Source organism: Stegostoma tigrinum, chromosome 25 (genome assembly GCF_030684315.1).
Source record: "Stegostoma tigrinum isolate sSteTig4 chromosome 25, sSteTig4.hap1, whole genome shotgun sequence".
Classification (NCBI taxonomy): domain Eukaryota; kingdom Metazoa; phylum Chordata; class Chondrichthyes; order Orectolobiformes; family Stegostomatidae; genus Stegostoma; species Stegostoma tigrinum.
In genome coordinates, this window is record NC_081378.1 from 24,768,723 (window position 1) to 24,782,694 (window position 13,972).

Consider the following 13,972-nt stretch of genomic DNA (forward strand, 5'->3'; position numbering starts at 1 on the left):
TCTCTCTCTCGTGTTCGTTCTCTCTCTCTCTCTCGTGTTCGTTCTCTCTCTCTCTCTCGTGTTCGTTCTCTCTCTCTCTCTCGTGTTCGTTCTCTCTCTCTCTCTCTGTGTTCTCTCTCTCTCTCTCTCTCTCTCTCTCTCGTGTTCGTTCTCTCTCTCTCTCTCTCTCGTGTTCGTTCTCTCTCTCTCTCGTGTTCGTTCTCTCTCTCTCTCGTGTTCGTTCTCTCTCTCTCTCGTGTTCGTTCTCTCTCTCTCTCGTGTTCTCTCTCTCTCTCTCGTGTTCGTTCTCTCTCTCTCTCTCTCTCTCTCTCTCTCTCTCTCGTGTTCGTTCTCTCTCTCTCTCTCTCTCTCTCTCGTGTTCGTTCTCTCTCTCTCGTGTCGTCTCTCTCTCGTGTTCGTTCTCTCTCTCTCTCGTGTTCGTTCTCTCTCTCTCGTGTTCGTTCTCTCTCTCTCTCGTGTTCGTTCTCTCTCTCTCTCTCGTGTTCGTTCTCTCTCTCTCTCTCTCGTGTTCGTTCTCTCTCTCTCTCTCGTGTTCGTTCTCTCTCTCTCTCTCGTGTTCGTTCTCTCTCTCTCGTGTTCGTTCTCTCTCTCTCTCTCGTGTTCGTTCTCTCTCTCTCTCGTGTTCGTTCTCTCTCTCTCTCTCGTGTTCGTTCTCTCTCTCTCTCTCGTGTTCGTTCTCTCTCTCTCTCGTGTTCGTTCTCTCTCTCTCTCGTGTTCGTTCTCTCTCTCTCTCTCGTGTTCGTTCTCTCTCTCTCTCGTGTTCGTTCTCTCTCTCTCTCGTGTTCGTTCTCTCTCTCTCTCGTGTTCGTTCTCTCTCTCTCTCTCGTGTTCGTTCTCTCTCTCTCTCGTGTTCGTTCTCTCTCTCTCTCTCGTGTTCGTTCTCTCTCTCTCTCTCTCTCTCTCTCGTGTTCGTTCTCTCTCTCTCTCTCTCTCTCTCGTGTTCGTTCTCTCTCTCTCTCTCTCTCTCTCTCGTGTTCGTTCTCTCTCTCTCTCTCTCTCTCTCGTGTTCGTTCTCTCTCTCTCTCGTGTTCGTTCTCTCTCTCTCTCGTGTTCGTTCTCTCTCTCTCTCGTGTTCGTTCTCTCTCTCTCTCTCGTCGTTCTGTTCGTCTCTCTCTCTCTCGTGTTCGTTCTCTCTCTCTCTCGTGTTCGTTCTCTTCTCTCTCGTGTTCGTTCTCTCTCTCTCTCGTGTTCGTTCTCTCTCTCTCTCGTGTTCGTTCTCTCTCTCTCTCGTGTTCGTTCTCTCTCTCTCTCGTGTTCGTTCTCTCTCTCTCGTGTTCGTTCTCTCTCTCTCGTGTTCGTTCTCTCTCTCTCTCGTGTTCGTTCTCTTCTCTCTCGTGTTCGTTCTCTCTCTCTCGTGTTTCGTTCTCTCTCTCTCGTGTTCGTTCTCTCTCTCTCGTGTTCGTTCTCTCTCTCTCTCTCGTGTTCGTTCTCTCTCTCTCTCTCTCTCTCGTGTTCGTTCTCTCTCTCTCTCTCTCTCGTGTTCGTTCTCTCTCTCTCTACTCTCTCGTGTTCGTTTCTCTCTCTCTCTCTCGTGTTCGTCTCTCTCTCTCTCTCTCTCGTGTCGTTCTCTCTCTCTCTCTCTCTCGTGTTCGTTCTCTCTCTCTCTCTCTCGTTTTCGTTCTCTCTCTCTCTCTCTCTCGTGTTCGTTCTCTCTCTCTCGTGTTCGTTCTCTCTCTCTCGTGTTCGTTCTCTCTCTCTCGTGTTCGTTCTCTCTCTCTCGTGTTCGTTCTCTCTCTCTCGTGTTCGTTCTCTCTCTCTCGTGTTCGTTCTCTCTCTCTCTCTCTCTCTCTCTCGTGTTCGTTCTCTCTCTCTCTCTCTCTCTCGTTTTCGTTCTCTCTCTCTCTCTCTCTCTCGTGTTCGTTCTCTCTCTCTCTCTCGTTTTCGTTCTCTCTCTCGTCTCTCTCTCTCTCGTTTTGTTTCTCTCTCTCTCTTTCGTTTCGTTCTCTCTCTCTCTCTCTCGTGTTCGTTCTCTCTCTCTCGTGTTCGTTCTCTCTCTCTCTCTCGTGTTCGTTCTCTCTCTCTCTCTCTCGTGTTCGTTCTCTCTCTCTCTCTCTCTCGTCTCTCGTGTTCGTTCTCTCTCTCTCTCGTGTTCGTTCTCTCTCTCTCGTCGTTCTCTCTCTCTCGTGTTCGTTCTCTCTCTCTCGTGTTCGTTCTCTCTCTCTCGTGTTCGTTCTCTCTCTCTCGTGTTCGTTCTCTCTCTCTCGTGTTCGTTCTCTCTCTCTCGTGTTCGTTCTCTCTCTCTCGTGTTCGTTCTCTCTCTCTCGTGTTCGTTCTCTCTCTCTCGTGTTCGTTCTCTCTCTCTCGTGTTCGTTCTCTCTCTCTCGTGTTCGTTCTCTCTCTCTCGTGTTCGTTCTCTCTCTCTCGTGTTCGTTCTCTCTCTCTCTCTCTCGTGTTCGTTCTCTCTCTCTCTCTCTCGTGTTCGTTCTCTCTCTCTCTCGTGTTCGTTCTCTCTCTCTCTCTCTCTCGTGTTCGTTCTCTCTCTCTCTCTCTCTCGTGTTCGTTCTCTCTCTCTCTCTCTCTCTCGTGTTCGTTCTCTCTCTCTCTCTCTCTCGTGTTCGTTCTCTCTCTCTCTCTCTCTCGTGTTCGTTCTCTCTCTCTCTCTCTCTCTCTCTCTCGTGTTCGTTCTCTCTCTCTCTCTCTCTCTCTCGTGTTCGTTCTCTCTCTCTCTCTCTCTCTCTCTCGTGTTCGTTCTCTCTCTCTCTCTCTCGTGTTCGTTCTCTCTCTCTCTCTCTCTCTCTCTCTCGTGTTCGTTCTCTCTCTCTCGTGTTCGTTCTCTCTCTCTCTCTCTCTCTCTCTCTCGTGTTCGTTCTCTCTCTCTCTCTCTCTCTCTCTCTCGTGTTCGTTCTCTCTCTCTCTCTCTCTCTCTCTCTCTCGTGTTCGTTCTCTCTCTCTCTCTCTCTCTCTCGTGTTCGTTCTCTCTCTCTCTCTCTCGTGTTCGTTCTCTCTCTCTCTCTCTCTCTCTCGTGTTCGTTCTCTCTCTCTCTCTCTCTCTCTCGTGTTCGTTCTCTCTCTCTCTCTCTCTCTCTCTCTCGTGTTCGTTCTCTCTCTCTCTCTCTCTCTCGTGTTCGTTCTCTCTCTCGTGTTCGTCTTCTCTCTCTCTCTCTCTCTCTCTCTCTCGTGTTCGTTCTCTCTCTCTCTCTCTCTCTCTCTCTCGTGTTCGTTCTCTCTCTCTCTCTCTCTCTCTCTCTCTCGTGTTCGTTCTCTCTCTCTCTCTCTCTCTCTCTCTCTCGTGTTCGTTCTCTCTCTCTCTCTCTCTCTCGTGTTCGTTCTCTCTCTCTCTCTCTCTCGTGTTCGTTCTCTCTCTCTCTCTCTCTCTCTCGTGTTCGTTCTCTCTCTCTCTCTCTCTCTCTCTCGTGTTCGTTCTCTCTCTCTCTCTCTCGTGTTCGTTCTCTCTCTCTCTCTCTCTCGTGTTCGTTCTCTCTCTCTCTCTCTCTCTCTCGTGTTCGTTCTCTCTCTCTCTCTCTCTCTCTCTCGTGTTCGTTCTCTCTCTCTCTCTCTCTCTCTCTCTCGTGTTCGTTCTCTCTCTCTCTCTCTCTCTCGTGTTCGTTCTCTCTCTCTCTCTCTCTCTCTCTCTCTCTCGTGTTCGTTCTCTCTCTCTCTCTCTCGTGTTCGTTCTCTCTCTCTCTCTCTCTCTCTCTCTCGTGTTCGTTCTCTCTCTCTCGTGTTCGTTCTCTCTCTCTCTCTCTCTCTCTCTCTCTCGTGTTCGTTCTCTCTCTCTCTCTCTCTCTCTCTCGTGTTCGTTCTCTCTCTCTCTCTCGTGTTCGTTCTCTCTCTCTCTCTCTCGTGTTCGTTCTCTCTCTCTCTCTCTCGTGTTCGTTCTCTCTCTCTCTCTCTCGTGTTCGTTCTCTCTCTCTCTCTCGTGTTCGTTCTCTCTCTCTCTCTCTCGTGTTCGTTCTCTCTCTCTCTCGTGTTCGTTCTCTCTCTCTCTCTCTCGTGTTCGTTCTCTCTCTCTCTCTCTCTCTCTCGTGTTCGTTCTCTCTCTCTCTCTCTCTCTCTCGTGTTCGTTCTCTCGCTCTCTCTCGTGTTCTCTCGCTCTCTCTCGTGTTCGTTCTCTCTCTCTCGTGTTCGTTCTCTCTCTCTCGTGTTCGTTCTCTCTCTCTTGTGTTCGTTCTCTCTCTCTCGTGTTCGTTCTCTCTCTCTCGTGTTCGTTCTCTCTCTCTCGTGTTCGTTCTCTCTCTCTCGTGTTCGTTCTCTCTCTCTCGTGTTCGTTCTCTCTCTCTCGTGTTCGTTCTCTCTCTCTCGTGTTCGTTCTCTCTCTCTCTCTCTCTCTCTCGTGTTCGTTCTCTCTCTCTCTCTCTCTCTCGTGTTCGTTTTCTCTCTCTCTCTCTCTCTCTCTCTCTCGTGTTCGTTTTCTCTCTCTCTCTCTCTCGTGTTCGTTCTCTCTCTCTCGTGTTCGTTCTCTCGCTCTCTCTCGTGTTCTCTCGCTCTCTCTCGTGTTCGTTCGCTCTCTCTCGTGTTCGTTCGCTCTCTCTCGTGTTCGTTCGCTCTCTCTCGTGTTCGTTCGCTCTCTCTCGTGTTCGTTCTCTCTCTCTCGTGTTCGTTCTCTCTCTCTCGTGTTCGTTCTCTCTCTCTCGTGTTCGTTCTCTCTCTCTCGTGTTCGTTCTCTCTCTCTCGTGTTCGTTCTCTCTCTCTCTCTCGTGTTCGTTCTCTCTCTCTCTCTCGTGTTCGTTTTCTCTCTCTCTCTCTCTCTCTCGTGTTCGTTTTTTCTCTCTCTCTCTCTCTCTCTCTCGTGTTCGTTTTCTCTCTCTCTCTCTCTCTCTCTCGTGTTCGTTCTCTCTCTCTCGTGTTCGTTCTCTCTCTCTCGTGTTCGTTCTCTCTCTCGTGTTCGTTCTCTCTCTCTCGTGTTCGTTCTCTCTCTCTCGTGTTCGTTCTCTCTCTCTCGTGTTCGTTCTCTCTCTCCCGTGTTCGTTCTCTCTCTCTCGTGTTCGTTCTCTCTCTCTCTCTCGTGTTCGTTCTCTCTCTCTCTCTCGTGTTCGTTCTCTCTCTCTCTCGTGTTCGTTCTCTCTCTCTCTCTCTCTCGTGTTCGTTCTCTCTCTCTCTCTCTCTCGTGTTCGTTCTCTCTCTCTCTCTCGTGTTCGTTTTCTCTCTCTCTCTCTCTCTCTCTCGTGTTCGTTTTCTCTCTCTCTCTCTCTCTCTCGTGTTCGTTTTCTCTCTCTCTCTCTCTCTCTCTCGTGTTCGTTCTCTCTCTCTCTCTCTCTCTCTCTCGTGTTCGTTCTCTCTCTCTCTCTCTCGTGTTCGTTCTCTCTCTCTCTCTCTCTCGTGTTCGTTCTCTCTCTCTCTCTCTCTCTCTCGTGTTCGTTCTCTCTCTCTCTCTCTCTCTCTCTCTCTCGTGTTCGTTCTCTCTCTCTCTCTCTCTCTCTCTCGTGTTCGTTCTCTCTCTCTCTCTCTCGTTCGTTTTCTCTCTCTCTCTCTCTCTCGTGTTCGTTCTCTCTCTCTCTCTCTCTCTCTCGTTCGTTCTCTCTCACTCTCTCGTGTTCGTTCTCTCTCTCTCTCTCTCTCGTGTTCGTTCTCTCTCTCTCTCTCTCTCTCTCGTGTTCGTTTTCTCTCTCTCTCTCTCTCGTGTTCGTTTTCTCTCTCTCTCTCTCTCTCGCGTTCGTTTTCTCTCTCTCTCTCTCTCTCGCGTTCGTTCTCTCTCTCTCTCTCTCTCTCTCTCTCTCTCGTTCGTTCTCTCTCTCTCTCTCCGTTCCCTCTCTCTCTCTCTCTCTCGTGTTCGTTCTCTCTCTCTCTCTCTCGTGTTCGTTCTCTCTCTCTCTCTCGTGTTCGTTCTCTCTCTCTCTCTCTCGTGTTCGTTCTCTCTCTCTCTCTCTCTCTCTCTCTCTCGTGTTCGTGCTCTCCCCTCTCCCCCCGCCCCGTCGCGCCCTCCCTTGCGCTCTCCCCCCCCCCCATCTCTTTATCTGCAGTTTTCCCTACCCCCACATCCAGTCCTGAAGAACAGTAATACCTGAAATGTTGTCCGCCCATTTCCTCCACATGCTGCTTGGCCTCAGTGTTCTTCCAGCCTTCTGATTGTCTACCTTGAATTCCAGCATCTGCAGTTTTTTTTGTCTCTACCTATTTCTTTGTTCCCATTGCTGTTTCTGAAACCTCATGTTTCAGGGCTCCAATGTCCACTGTTGTCTCTCTCTGACCTATAAGGCATTTAAAACAGGCCCTTGCAATCCTCTTTAATATTACTAGCTAGCTTACTCTTGTGTGTCATTCTCCCACTCCCCAACCACCACTACCACCACTAATATTGCCCCTTTAATTATCCTCTGCCTACTTTTTAAAAGCTTCCCATTCTGTTGGTGTCCCACTAGTTGTCACTACATTGAGTGCTTGTGCTCACCAGCACCACCATGCATACTCCCACTCTTCCTGTCTTTACCTGTTCCCCAACCAGAAGAATAATCTGACATTTAATTTCAAGCTTCATGAAAAATAGAAATAATGAGTGGGGAATTGCTAATGACACTTGTGGAACTATGTACCAGTTTGGAGCAATAGCTAAAAAATGGAAAATAGACATAAGAAATTTCTGTAATTTTCCATGCACCATTGTTCATGTGCTCTGTACGGTAGAAGCTGGTGGTACAGAAGAGGCCCTGTGTTCCAATAAGTTTGCACCACCAAAAATACCCTAGTCCCACTTTCTCAGACTAAGCCCAAAGCCTTGAATGTTAAACTTCGAGTGCTCATCCAAGTACTTTTAAAGGTTGTCAGGTTACCCGGCTCAACTATCCTCCCACGCCATGCAATTCCAGACACTACTAACCTCTAGATGAAAAATATATTTCCTCATTCTCTCTAAATTCCTGCCTTTCTCTTTAAAAGTTTGCCCCCTTATTTTTGACTCTTCATTCTATCTGCACGGTGCATGCCTTTCTGTTCACTTGTATCTTCCACCAAGTACCCCTCTCAACCTTCCTTGTTTCAAAGAAACAATCCAAGCTTGTCCAGTCTGTCTGTCCAATGTGGAATGCCTTATCCTCGGCAGTATCTTGGTGCATCTCCTCTGCATTGCAGGGGCTGCAATCACATCTTCCTATTGTGGCGATCAGAACTGCATGAGTAGGGCAGCACAGTGTCTCAGGGGTTAGCACTGCTGCCTCACAGCGCCAGGAACCCGGGTTCAATTCCAGCCTTGGACAACTGTCTGTGTGGAGTTTGAATGCTCTCCCCATCTCTGCATGGGTTTCCTCCCACAGTCTAGAAATGTACAGGTAGGTGGGTTGGCCATGCTAAATTGCCCGTAGTGTTCAGGGATGTTTTAGGTTAGGTGGATTAGATTAGGGGAATGGGATGGGGTGGGATGCTGTTCCGAAGGGCAAGTGTGGACTTGTTGGGCCGAATGCCGTGTTTCCTCACTGTAGGGATTCTGGGATCTATTCTCTGATCTAGCTCTGGCCTGCTCAAAGTTTTGCGTAGCTCCGAAATAATCTGTCCAAGATTCCTCTGTTCTCCTGAGCTTTCTGCTGTCCTGCCACTCATTGAGTAGTTCCTTGTTTTATTACTTCTTCCCAAGTGCATCTCCTCACATTTATCATGGTTAAATTTCATCTGGCCCCGACTTGCCCATCTGACGTTATATTTTCCTGTAGCCTAAGACCTTTCTCAGCCTTTTTGACCACTCAGTCTATAGTTCCTTCTGCCATCCTCCTTGTAAAGTGGAACCACTTTACCTGTCCTCCAGTCCTTCTGCACCTTGCCTGGTGCCATAGATGATTTTAAAATTTGGATCAGGTCCCCTGTAGTTTTGGCCTTTCTGCATTGCTTATAGATTTTGAGGTTGTCTTCTTTCTAAATATAATTTTCTTTGAATTGTAATCCATTGCTTTGGCCGCTTGGTTTGGTACTGCTTCAGTATTATTGATTGGTACCCCAAAGTGAGTATTTTGAGCAGTGAGCCTGCTCCTAATTTCTGTATCTACTTTAAGCTTAAATGGTGTATTTTTATAGGTAACTTTAACGAAGATATTTTGGAGGACTAGGTATATTGCATTGCAAGTTACTTCAGCGTAAAGTGCCTTTCTTAGTGCAGTTTCCACACAGCTGGAAAACCACTTTTAGATGCTGTGCTGCATTAATGCACAATATATGGTAATGAATCATGAGTACTGTATTTTTTTTTATTGGTTAAACTCTCTTTGGATTCAATTCACAACAGGGAAGAATACTGCACACAAGTTTGCCTGATGTCTTTTTCAGCATTGATGCTGTGTTTATCTTGGAGGATGATTTCCTGTTTGTGATTAATTGGGTAGCAACACTCTGCAAAAGGCTACCAAATTTGTACATACTTCATATTGACATTTGTAGATTATGAACTTAACATTTTTAAAAAGTGGTGACACACTTTCATCTGTCAAATTTGGTAGTTCCCTGCGGTGGTGGTCAAATAATTGACCTCAACACTATAAATAGAATCTTCATTGCTTTGAAGCATGTCACCTCTTTGCAGCTTGATCAGTAGATGTTTTGGTAGCATCTTGTGTGCCGCTCGGCTCATACCTTCTAAGTGGGGCATGTAGAAAAATGCAGAACAGAGAAGTGAGAAAACATTGAAAAAGAACCAAGTGAAACAAAAATAGTTTGAGGAAAGCACATGTGTAAACCTGATTAAAATTGAAGAGTCTGCGAAGAAGTAGATATTTCTGATTCTGCTGTTACAACTGAATTTCGCAATGATTGAAAAAGTTGATGTTGCAAATCTGCTGATGCTTTAGATATTTACTGTTACATTTGCTTGCAGGTATCATTGAAAAAAGAAAACTTAGTACAGAAGAATTCCAATTTAAAAAGATAAAAAAGAAAAAGAAAAAGAAACACAAGGAAAGTGACAAACGGAAGCAGCCCAAAATGTGCAGCAAATCTATTCAAACAATTTGTTCAGGGCTAATGTCAGAAATCAAAGAGCAGAAGGAGACTTCATTAGAAGATGGAAATAGGATAGCAATTCTATACCAACAAGATGGACTGTCTGGCTGTGTACCCTTGGAAAGCAGTCAACCTCCCCCTGACTTGTGCAAGAATTCTGGTGTTGGAAACAAGAATTCAAGACTAGACCTGTTGGAATTTAAAAGGTTTATTCATATTGAAGACCAGCCTAATGGAGGTGCTTCAGTGGTGCATGCCTACATGGATGAGCTTTCTTCCCTATCTCTTGCAGAGATGGATAAATTTTCAGAGGAGTTTGTGAATCTAACGTTCAGTGAAAATAGTAACTCTGCAGCCTATTATGTTATGGGTATTGTTCATGGAGCTGCTGCATACTTACCAGATTTCCTTGAGTATTTTGCTTATAGCTTTCCAAGTGCACCAGTGAAGATGGAAATCTTAGGGAAAAAGGATATAGAGACAACTACCATGTCAAACTTCAATGCTCAGGTAGGATCCGTGTTGCCTCCTGATTCAATGTAATTGCCGTGAAAGCAGAGGAAATACTGTCAGTGTTTACGTTTTCAGTTAGTTAATTTTGCTTCTTCAGTGACTTTATTCTCTGTCATTTTCAGTTTCTTTGGAGAGGAGAAATGATTTCTGATCTGTTGAATTATAGCTTGGAAAGCCTGACTAAAGAACTTTGTTGATGGCTTCTGTAAACTGTTGTATGTTTAGTGATGGCAAAGGATTTCAAATAAAAATAGAAATTATATTTCAGCACAATGTTAAATGTTGTGAAGTATCCATTTGCCTTTCATGAGCAATATTATGTTGATATTAAATTGTGGAAAATGAAGCTTAATATGAACAAGTTCAGGCTGGTGTATACTCATTATGAAAGTATTGTCCTTGTATTCCTTTATGTCATTAGTATGTAGAAATCTACCTGTCTTGAATATACTCAGTGACTGAGCTTCCATAGCCTTCTAGGGTAAAGAATTCTGAAGATTCACCACTTCTGTGACAAAATTCCTCCTCATCTCCATCTTACATGTACAACCTCTTATCCTGAGGTTAGGTCCCCTGGTTCTAAAGTCACCAGCCAGGAGAAGTGTCATATTTATATCCATCCTATCATGCGTTGTAAGAATTTTGTAACTTTCAATTAGACCACCTCTCATTCATTGAAATTTGAGAGAAATGGACCCAGTTCCTTCAGTGCCTCCTCGTAAAAGAGTCCTGCATCTTGGGGATTAATCTGGTCAATCTCTACTGCACGTTGTCAATGCTAGTTTGTACTTGAGTCTCCAAGCTGCATTGTTGTCGGCTGAGGAAACTGAATAATGAAGTAGCTAACAATGGCTGTTGCTCAGTAGAAAATTGTTGTAAGTAAAAGGCTGTATGAATGTAATTCTACAAAGGGGTTAGATTGTTTTATTCAAAGCACTGGTACGTGCTTATGAGTGAAAATTGACACTTCATTTTACACCCTAAAAATGCCGTTGGAAAATAGAATAAGAAAAATAAATTCAAACAAGGGAAAAGCAATGATGCAGGAAGAAGTAAGTTTTCATGTCATGGTTATAGCAACTACCTTTATCTGCTTTTGTTTTGTGTTCTTGCTAATAGAGGATAAAATTCTAGAAAGACTGAAGTTTAAATTTGGAGAGAATTTGAATGGAAGCCTTGGCCAACACATTTAATGCATTGCGGTGAATATTAGGGAAGTTTAGTGAAGAACCCTTGCTGTCAATCAGTCTTAAATTATCAGCATTCATCTGTATTTACTCAATGTAAATTTTGCCCCACACAACTTGTAGAGACAGTTACCATAAGTACCTATATCAAACAAAAGAAAAATATTCAGAGATAGCCGGAACTGCAGATGCTGGAGAGGCGGATAGAAGATGGATAAGAGGAGTAGATAGTTGGAGAGCAGGCAGACAGGTCAAACAGGCAGGAATGGAGGTGAATGGAGGTGGGAGAAGATAGGTCAGTCCAGGGAGGACGGGAAGATGCTAGTAGGCAGGAGATGGGAGTAGGGTTTGGGGTCGGAGGACGGGATAAGTGGGAATGAGCTGGGCTGGTTTTGGGATGCGTTTGGGGGAGAGGAAGTTTTTAAAGCTCGAAGTCCACATTGATACCATTGGGCTGCAAGGTTCCCAAGTGGAATATGCGTTGCTGTTCCTGCAACCTTCGTGTAGCATCATTGTGGCACTACAGGAGGCCCAGAATGGACATGTCTGTGGAACGGGAGGGGGAGTTAAAATGATTCGTGACTGGGAGGTGCAGTTGTTCATTGCGAACTGAGCGTAGGTGTTCTGCAAAGAAGCCGCCAAGCCTCCGCTTGGTTTCCCTGATATTGAGGAGGCCACAACGGGAGCAGTGGACGCCGTATACCATAATAGCAGATGTGCAGGTGAACATCTGCTTGATGTGGAAAATCGTCTTGGGGCCCGAGATGGCGGTGAGGGGGCAGGCGTCGGGGAAGGTGTAGCACTTGTTGCGGTTGCAGGGAAAATTGCCGGATGTGGTGGGGCTGGAGGGGAGTGTGGAGTGGACAAGGGAGTCCCGGAGAGAGTGCTCTCTCCAGAAAGCAGATAAGGGTGGGGAGGGAAAAATGTCTTTTGTGGTGCAGTCGGATTGCAGATGGCACACGTGTCAGAGGATGATGCTTTGGATCCAGAGGTTGGTGGGGTGGTATGTGAGGATGGGGGATTCTGTTTTGATTGTAATTGTGGGGAGGGGTGTCAGGGATGAGTCGTGGGAAGTGTGGGAGACACGGTTGAGGGTGTTGTCAACCACTGAGTTGGGGGAAGTTGCTGTCCTTGAAAAATGAGGGCATCTAACATGTATGGGAGTGGAATGCCTCATTCTGGCAGCAGATGTGGCGGAGGCAAAGGAATTGGGAATAGTGAATGGCATTTTTGCAGGAAGGTGGGTGGAAGGAGCTGTATTCTAGGTAGCTGTGGGAGTTGGTGGGCTTGAAATGGATATCAGTTTCTAAGTGACTGTCAGCCCAGCTCATCCCTGCCTCCTTAACCTGTCCTTCCTCCCTCCTATCCTCTCCTCCCACCTGAAACCCCACCCCAATTTCCTACCTACTAACCTCATCCCGCCCCTTTTAACCGTCTGTCCTCCCTGGACTGACCTATCTCCTCCCTACCTCCCCAACTACACTCACCTTTACTGGCTCCATCCCCGCCTGTTTGACCTGTCTGTCTTTCCTCCACCTATCTTCTCCTCTGCCCGCCTGCCCCCTGTCCCTATTTATTTCAGAACCCCCTTCCCCTCCCCTGTTTCTGAAGGAGGGCCTTGGCCCAAAACGTCAGCCTTCCTGCTCCTCTGATGCTGCTTGGCTGTGTTCGTCCAGCTCTACACCTTGTTTTATCTGAGAAAAATATTCATTTGTTTTCTGGCATTCAGTCAGGTCACACATTCTGTTCTTGTAGGGATCTTGCGCATTTTGTTCCATTTTTTAAAAAAAGTGGAATGATGAAAATGCTATGCCCTAGACCCTGCAACTTGGTGTTCGCAATGGCACAGGAATATATATCTCTACAAGCATATTCCAGATTGTCGTGGCGTCTAACAACGCATGCGTACGCAGGATGGTTAGATGTCACTGAAGTAGTCATTTGTTAAACTTCATGATAGTCATATGTGTATATCAACTGACTGAACATTTTTGGTGCATGGTAACAGAATCACAGTAATAAGCAGGCAAGTATGAACTATATTTCCCATTCAAACCTACAGGCATTGAAAACTTTTAACCATTACTACTGTTCAATGCTCATTAATCATATGGGACCCCATTGACCAGAAACCAAATTGGACAAGCCAGATAAGTACTCTGGTTACAAAAGCAACTAAGTTATGAGTTATGTCACTTGCCTCCTAAATCCTGAAAGCCTTGCAGAGGCTCAAGTCAGACATATAATGGAATGACCTCCACTTGCCTGAATGAATACAATTCTAAGAATATTTAAGAACATCAAAACCCATCCAGGTCAAAATGGCCTGCTTGGCTGGCACCTCGTCCACCACCTTGAACATTCAGTTCCTCCAATGCCAGCACTCTGTGATTGTAGTGTGTACCATTTACAAAATGCAATGGAACAACTTGTGATGGTTTTTCAAAAATATTTCCTAAATTAGTGAACTCCGCTGCCTCAAAGAAAAATTTGAAGAAAAGCACACAAGAACACCATTACCAGCATGTTCCTCTCCCATGACTTCGATTGTTGTTGCTCGGTGAAAATCCTGGAACCACCCCTGTGGATTTACCTGCACCACATGGGTTACAGCAGTTCAACCTGGTGGCTGACTTCTGTCTCGATGGCAATTGAAGTTTGGTAATGAATGCTGGCCTTATCAAAATCCCCCAAATCCTGTGAAGAGTTTAACGTCTTTGTATTTTTATAGCCATCTCTTTACATTTAGTTATGTGTTCTGCTAAAAGTTGGTAAGAGGGGCAGGGTCCACGAGGTTTGTGCGGCAGTTTATGGCAAGATCTCTTTCTTTGGAAGAAGCATAACGTTTTGCTGGATCCTGTCTGACAAATTACCTGATGCTATATAAGCAAATACCGTTATTTTATTTTGGAAATCTGTACTCGGCCTCCAATGGCCAAATGAAGCTGCGATGTGAAAATGATTGCCTGTTTCAACAATGATGGATCATATGGACAGTTTATGTTGCCAGTGGAGAAGTGATAATTATTTTGACAGACTGTATTCAGTGAAATAAGTATATTCCTTTTTTTGGGTCTTAGCATGTGAATTGTGAAACTAGATTAACTGGAACAAGCAGGCTGAAACATGAAATATTCACAATATAAATGCATAGATCTGAGAAATGTGGATATCTGCAACATGGAAAAATGTCCTGTGTAGCTGTAAACCTTGCGTAATCCATTTAGTATTCTAAAAATCTCAACCTCCCGGATCAAATTTTAAATGCAGCAACTGTTTTCACGCTTATCAGCTGACCTTGATCAATGCAATTTATGAACAAATTGGCGAAGTTGAAAATTGTAAGCAGTCTGCATAATCCATCAAAAAAAATTGTGTATGTAGTATGCACTTGTAGTTGGCAAAGCTTTTCTTGT

At 45.5% G+C, this 13,972-nt stretch overlaps 1 protein-coding gene across 1 annotated transcript in view; it reads left to right on the forward strand.

Annotated features, from left to right (window-relative positions):
* LOC125463268 (lysine-specific demethylase RSBN1L-like) overlaps positions 1 to 13,972 on the forward strand; it is a 63,716-nt gene that overhangs the window by 15,959 nt on the left and 33,785 nt on the right. The window contains exon 2 of the mRNA XM_048554326.2: positions 8,732 to 9,366. Coding sequence (XP_048410283.1) covers positions 8,732 to 9,366 — 635 coding nt within the window. The remainder of the gene's footprint in view (positions 1 to 8,731; positions 9,367 to 13,972) is intronic.